Source organism: Lipotes vexillifer, unplaced genomic scaffold (genome assembly GCF_000442215.2).
Source record: "Lipotes vexillifer unplaced genomic scaffold, Lipotes_vexillifer_v1.1 scaffold4, whole genome shotgun sequence".
Taxonomy (NCBI): domain Eukaryota; kingdom Metazoa; phylum Chordata; class Mammalia; order Artiodactyla; family Lipotidae; genus Lipotes; species Lipotes vexillifer.
The window spans coordinates 1,767,044-1,774,252 of record NW_006785876.1 but is presented as its reverse complement, the minus strand read 5'-3'; the positions used below and the strand labels follow the sequence as shown (position 1 = coordinate 1,774,252).

The 7,209-nt window shown below is 39.0% G+C and overlaps 1 protein-coding gene across 1 annotated transcript in view; it reads left to right on the top strand.

The window, feature by feature from the left end:
- KIF6 (kinesin family member 6) overlaps positions 1-7,209 on the top strand; it is a 399,602-nt gene that overhangs the window by 5,638 nt on the left and 386,755 nt on the right. Inside the window, exon 3 of the mRNA XM_007458311.1 lies at positions 3,579-3,653. Within this exon, the coding sequence (XP_007458373.1) occupies positions 3,579-3,653 (75 nt within the window). The remainder of the gene's footprint in view (positions 1-3,578; positions 3,654-7,209) is intronic.

Here is a 7,209-nt window from a genome sequence, read left to right as displayed (position 1 = left end):
CCTGCTGAAGGAATCCTAATTGCTCTCTTGTATTCCTCTCTATGCTGTTTTTCGTAGGCCTGATTTTGAGACTATTCCTGCCCTTGCCCTTTGGATAAAACCATCTCAGATATTTTTGTGTGTTTCTCTCTCTCTTTCTCTCTCTCTCTACTTCTTATTTCTCCTCCCCCCTCATTATTATTGTAATTATTATTATTATTACTTTGTCTTATAAAGATTCTCTTTGGTCTTCACAACTGCCCCCTTTGTCTATCACGTATATTATCTCTCCCAGCGCCTCCACCCCTTCTTCTTCTTGTGTCTCCTTTTACAGTAAGTACAAGCAGGATGGCTAGCACAAGGTTGCATAGTGAGATGGTCCTAACCTTGTCTTTTTGGCTCCTCTTTGCCTTTCATTCTATCCCTTAAGGAGTAGCCTTCTAATATATGACTTACTTTTCTGAAGGGGCATTCTCCCACTGGTGTAAGCATGCTACATACCTTAGTAGCTATGACTTAATGACAGATACCCTAGGCCTGTCTCCACAAAGCCACAGTTTGCTAAAACATTTTATTCAGCATGATTCTGTTTGAATGCTAAGAAACAATTGGCCATGTTTCTACCCATCGGCCCTGTCCAAAGTACTCTGTATGTTATGTAGATACAAACAGAGTGCAATTTAAACACATGCTTATTGAAGAAGTGCTATCTGCTTATTTTTAAATCTCTTAATCATTCTTTCTAAATCTCTGAATTAAAAACATTGGTTTTAGTATTTTAAATGAAGAAATTAGTAAAATACATATGTTCAGAGATAAATATTTAAGCATTTTAAAGGCTGTTTTCTCCCGAGAAAATTCATGCAATCAATAAATCTTTATTAACCATCCACTGCATGCTGTTTTAATGGCTAGGAATACAGCAGGGAATGCCACCAAGCTTCTGCTCTTAGGTGCTTACATTTTGGTGGGAGGAGATGTACGGGCAAGGTGTATGTATTAGAAAGTGTTGAGTGCTGTGGAGAAAAATAAGGCAAGGAAAGGGAACAGGGAGTGCTGGGATGAGGGGCAGCAAGGTGGAGGGGTGGCTGCACTATTTCACGGGGTCTTCAGGAAGGGCGTACATTTTAACAAAAACTTGAAGGTGGTAAGGAAACGAGACATTCAGATACCTGGGGGATGGGAATTCCAGGCGGAAGATGTAGCAAGAGTGAAGTTCCTGGGATGGGAGAGTGCCTGGCCCATTGGAAGAAGAGGGAGAGATCGGTGTGGCTGGAGGAGAGTGAGCAAGGGGGCTGGGGGGGCAGAAGAAGGTTAAAGGGGCAGCAGAGTGGGCAGATCATATGGAACTTTCCCCAAAGTGCTGAGAGAAGGTAATGGGGGGTTGTGAGCAGAAGAATGGAATAATCTCACTTATGTTTGAGCAGGATCATTCTTGCTAGCATGTGGAAATAGACTGTGAGGGGGGCAAGGGAGACCAGGCAAGAAATTGTGGCAGCTTGGGCCAGAGTAGTAGCAAGTGGAAATGTTGAGAAATAGTTGGATTCTGGATGTATTTTGAAGGTCAGAGCTGACAGAGTTTGCTGATGGGTCATATACAGAGTGTAATGGAAATAGAGGAGTCAAGGATATACTCTAAGGGTTTTGGACTGAACTCTTAAAAGGATGGAGGTGTCATTTACCAGGATGAGGAAGACCGGGAGGAACAGGTTTGGGGTGAGAAGAGATAAGCAATGACCACATTTGAAATGGTCTTTAGAAAAAGCCTACACAACCTCCTAATAAATGAAAGGACCTGCTAGGAATCAGGAAACCTACATTATGTCTCAAGGCACATTATAGATTAGCTCCACGGCCATAAGTAAGTTGCTTTATCTCTCTGGGCCTCAATTTCTCCCTCTGTAAAGGATTAGATTGAACTTATTAAACTCTTTGATTCTATTTTCTCTTCAGTGGTTTTCAGAAGATAGCTGGTCATAATGACTTTCCAGATTACTATACAACTGCATTGTATAAAGTAAAATGTTTGGGGGTGATGATATTTTATGTTTAATGCACAGTGTGTGATTTATTGAAACTCCTGCCATCTCTTTGGTTTACATGGTGGTAGATGTCATTCCTCTTAAGGAAGTGGAGTTGGGAATGGCTAATTCATTCGCTCAGTCATCACCAACCTGGTAAAAGAAGCAAAACAGCCTTAGCATCATCACCTTAAAGCACCGCTGAGTCTGTGCTCAGACATCACAGTGGGTAGTGCTCTGAAGAGCACATGAGCAGCTGTGTTATCTCAACATTCCTATCTGAAGCCCTCATACACCTATAGGGTCTTGAGGAGTGTTCTGGGCACAGTAAATATTGCTGAAATATAATCTGGCCTGCTAAATGAGTACCCAGAGTGCCTTACAATCTCTCTTTGTATAGAGTTTCATTATTTGCTTCTTCAAAAGGGTGGTTGATATGCTATAGGAATCTTTTGAAATTAATGTTGATTAAAGACAATGAATTTCATTCCATTTTATATCCAACCCAGCTCCAGACATCCTTCTGAACTCCTGAGTAGTGAAAACAAACCTACATTTCATGTAGTCTCTGCTTTACTTGAACATGTGCCCAACTCGCTTGTGTGGGCAGATATACACACCAAAGGTTCCTAAGCACTTTGAAAGCTGCTTAGGATTTGGGTTTTTCAAAGGTTTTGCTTTAATGTACCCCCTCTCCCAATTTTTATTCTGAAAACTTTTAAATATGCAGAAGAGGTGGAGGAATGATGCAATCAAATCTCCTTTACCCTTTGTGGGAAACTCATTGTTTCTTCATGATGTTTGAATGGGGGTTATATTTGCTGGTTGTGAGTTAACACATTGTATAAGGATAGGTTGTGAGTCTCCCCCCAGGTTTTCAGCTGTGCTTGTGATCCTGTACTAAGCTAAATCAGGGTGCCATTGCAAGAAGGGTGCAATGGACACCATCCCCCCTCCCCATGGCTCGAGCCTTGCCAGTCAGATCAAGATTTCCTTTATAGGACAGGTCTATCTTAATTTACTGTTTGACTTTTGACTCATGATCAACAAAATGAAACAAACTGTCCTAAGAATTAAGTAGCTGATACTAGGTGCAGTACCTAATTAATGGAAAATAAACTTCAATTTAAAACTAAGTTCAAAAATCATACATTTCACAACTGCATTCTTTTCTTACAGGTCAGACATCAGAAGTTCTTTGGCTGTTTACATCCTGTTCTTGGGTTTCCATTTCATGCACTTATCTAGATTTGAATTTGATGCCAATTGCAGACACTGTCCCTCTTGAGAGCTAAAAAACACACAGTTTATTATTTGGTTCAAAGCTGCTGTGGTTTTTCAGAGGGATTTATTGTGCAGATCTTGTCAAAGCAATACTGTTTACCCACCATTTGTATACAGGGGTACAAGAGTACAGTGTGTTTGGGGCTACAGGGCAAACATTGTGTTAGGTTAGTTAAGCCCAGTGATGTAAATATGAGGTAATTTACAAAGCTTTCAGGAGAAAAAAAGTATCTATTAAGCCAATAGTGTTTGAAGGCTCAAGCTTTTAAATAATTACTGTTTTCACATTTGCAGATTTCAAAGGATTTTTGATCAGAATGCAAAGCAAGAGACCATTTTTGAAAACATTGCCAAACCAGTTGCTGAGAGGTAGGATTTCCTATATTTTGTTCAGTGGGTTAGTGGTTTTTCATCTTGCCTTCAATTCTCAGGTAACTGTGGTAATGTGCTTCAGTATATCAATTATGTACTCAGGCTGTAGGGCATGTGATGATGGCAGTACTAATACCTTCTATTGTTACACCTTGTTTGTTTTAGATTTAGATTCTGAGCTTCAAAACAAACCAGTGAGATAGACAGAATAGCTATTATTACTCCCATTTTGAAAGATATGTGAATCTCTGAGGATTAGAGAGATTAAGTAGCACTGCTCAGGGTTAGTGGCTAGTGGTAGCAGAGTCCTAGATGGTTGTCTAACTGTTAAGTCCAGTTCTGTTTTCTGAGTACAATGTTTCAAACATATGGTTAGACAGATGAAGGACTGTGACACCTGGGAGGCCTAATTCTGGTTGACCCAAGTCTACCTCTGTGTAATAACCCTATTTCAAAGCTTGACTCTTAGCTTAGGTCCCTTTTGTTTCTGTATACCCAGGTAGTTCCAGGCTGCTGACTACTGGAACCAAACTCACATGAGAATGATTCCGAATAAACTGGAGTGCCATTTTATTAATATATGTTGGCAAAGTCTCCTTGGGACTAGACTCTCAAGCCCTTAGATAAGCACACTCTCTTTCTGTAGGGAGTCTGTATGGGAAACTACTAGTAATAAGATTGCTTTCTGATCCTGAAATCATTTGGGTGATTTTATGACCTAATTAACCTCAGATATATCTATCTTTACTATTCAAATGAAAAATATGTCTGCTAAGTAAACCCATTTTTCAAGTCCACGGATCAGTACACCCTCAACCACGATATTGCTGATATATATATCGACACACATTGTCTCCCAGACTCCTATCTCATGAATCCTACTCAAAGCACGCCCTTCTCTCTTTTTTCCCAGCTTTATTGAGATATAATTGACACATGACATTGTGTAAGTTTAAGGTATATGTGTTGATTTGACACATTTATAAGTTGCAAAATGATTCTCACCATAGTGTTAGCTACCACCTTCATCTCGTCACGTTGTTCCCATTTCTTTTTTGTGGTGAGAACATTTAAGATTTGCTCTCTTAGCAGCTTTTAACATTTATAAATACTATTAGCTACAGTCACCGTGCTGTCCATTAGGTCCCTAAACTTGTTAAGCCCTTCTCTTTTTATACTGTCTTCCGTCACAGGGGGTAGAATATAATTGAGTAGGCTTAAGCTATTTTAGCTGTAGTCACAATCCGACAGCATCTCTTTAGACTAAATTCAGGTCTCCTTGACTGGATGTCACACATTTCTAAAATTCTCTTCTTTTTAGTAATGTTTTGGGTTATGTCATTTTTCAGGTAGCCCATCCCATGTGTTTTATTCTGAGCCTTTCTAAAATCATTCGGGGAGGGGACCTTAGTTTGTGTTTCATGGATGTCTGTTTTTTCCCCCCATTACTGACTGCCTCTCCCATCTTGAACCCACTTCCCCCTTGAGCCCTTGCTGTGCCCTCTGACAGGAATTCTCTTCCTTCAGAAATCTGCTTAGTTGCTTCCTCAGCTCTTTTGAAGTCTTTGTTCATGTATCCCCTTCTCAGGAAGGCCTTCCTTTATTAGTACCCGATTGAAACTGCATTCCCTGTCATGCTTCCCTATTTTATTTTATTTGTTTTAGCACTTATCACCATCTGACGTACTATGTAGTTTACTTACTAGTTGCTTTGTTTGTCCGTCTTCTACTAGAACAAAAGCTCCATTGAAGGCTGGAGATTTATTTGTTTTGTTCACTGACTTGTTCACTTGACTTGTTCACTGACTTGTTCACTTGACTTGCCCAGCCCGATGATGACAGGATTTCAAAAATGACAGGCAAGAGCATTTTTATCCAGGCTGCTCAAGTTGGTCCTAGTGAATCATATCTTTCATCAGTAGGAAGCATTCCTCATTGTCCTTTTTAATACTTTTATTCTTGTATCCCATTTTCCCTGAAACTATTTTGCTATTTTTTTCATGTTAGCCTTTATCTGCTTTATCTTTCTCGATCTCTTAACTCAACTTCCCTGTCTCATTTTGTCTTTAAATATAGGTCTGGTAAATAAAATATATTTGGCTTTTGCCTTTGTAGCTAAACTCAGAGTCCCTGATATTTAATTGGTAACTTTAACCTGTTAATATTTATTATGATTACTGTAATAGTGTTTGGAGCTATCCTCTCAGGTTTTTTTTTTTTCTGTTTATCATACTCTCTATTTTTTTTCCTTTCATGCTGTTTGTTGGTTTGACTGTGCTCTTTGTTGTTTTTGCCACTTTCCATTTTCTCTCTCAAGGTGTACAGACCTCTGTGTGGTTTAAATTCAGATATTAAAACTTATTTGTATTTTTTCTCAACATCTGAACTTCCTCCATCTGCCTGCCTGTCTGTCTCTCTTCTCCCCAGGCAGGGACCTTAGCACACTTTTACTTTGCCTTTCCTACTTTCCCAGCACTTTAGGTATTGAGATCTACTGGTAATTTTATTTAGGATTGTCGAAAATCATTTTCATTATCAGCATTTGCTTAAACTTATCTCTAAGTTATTTTTCTTTGCTTTTCACTGCTTCTTATACTTATGTCTGTTCCTTGGATTCCCTTTTAGTTTTGCTGGTAATCATCTTCTAATAAGTTTTTAGAGAGAGTTCAAGACTGGGGAGCTTTCTGAAGCTTTTCATTCCCCATCACAGTCAAATGACAGTTTGACTGGGTATAGAATTCTAGGTTAAAAATTCCTTTCTCTCATAGCTATGAAGATATTGCTTCATTGTCTCTTTGTATGCAGTGTTGCTGAATAGATGTCAGTGTCAATCTGGCTCTTATTTCTTCTTAGGAAATACCCTTTTTTCCTGGATGTTTTTAGGATTTTTTTCTTTTTATGAAATTTTATATCAATGAGTCTGTTGATTGTCTAGGTATGCTATTTTTTCATATATTCATGTATTCTTGTCTCTCATTCAGCCCCTTCAATCTGAAAACCCCTATATTCAAGCTCAGGGGTCATCACATTGCTAATTTCTTTGATGATTCAAAAATTAATTTTCTTCCCTCTAACTTATTTATTCTTTCTTTCTGGAACTTCTGGATCCAGAACTACCAGTTATATCCTTCCAGGATGGTGGTTTGCTTTTCAGCCATGTATATTCTCTATCACCTATCTCTGAAAGTTTTAGTTTTTACAATTTTATTTTTCATTTGTAGGAAATGAAAAAAGTCTATTCTTGTTATTCATGTGATCTCCTCCTTTTTCCTTCTGAAGAAAATTATCTTTCTTGGAAACACTGGCTTTTCTTTCTGTGTACTTTCTCTTTATGTGAATGTTCTTCTACTGTTGAGTTTGGTGTGTTGCTTTCCCGGTACAGACTTTCCTCAGATGTTTGGTGATTCTCAGTGGTGGGCTCACCCCTGTCATTTGAGAGTGCCGTTGTCTGTTTGGGAATGCTGTTTCTGTTCACTGTGGCTCCCCTAGTGTCTGTGGTGAAGGAATGGTGTGCCCTGAGCTTGTCTGCTGGGTGTGAGAACACTCTTTCCTC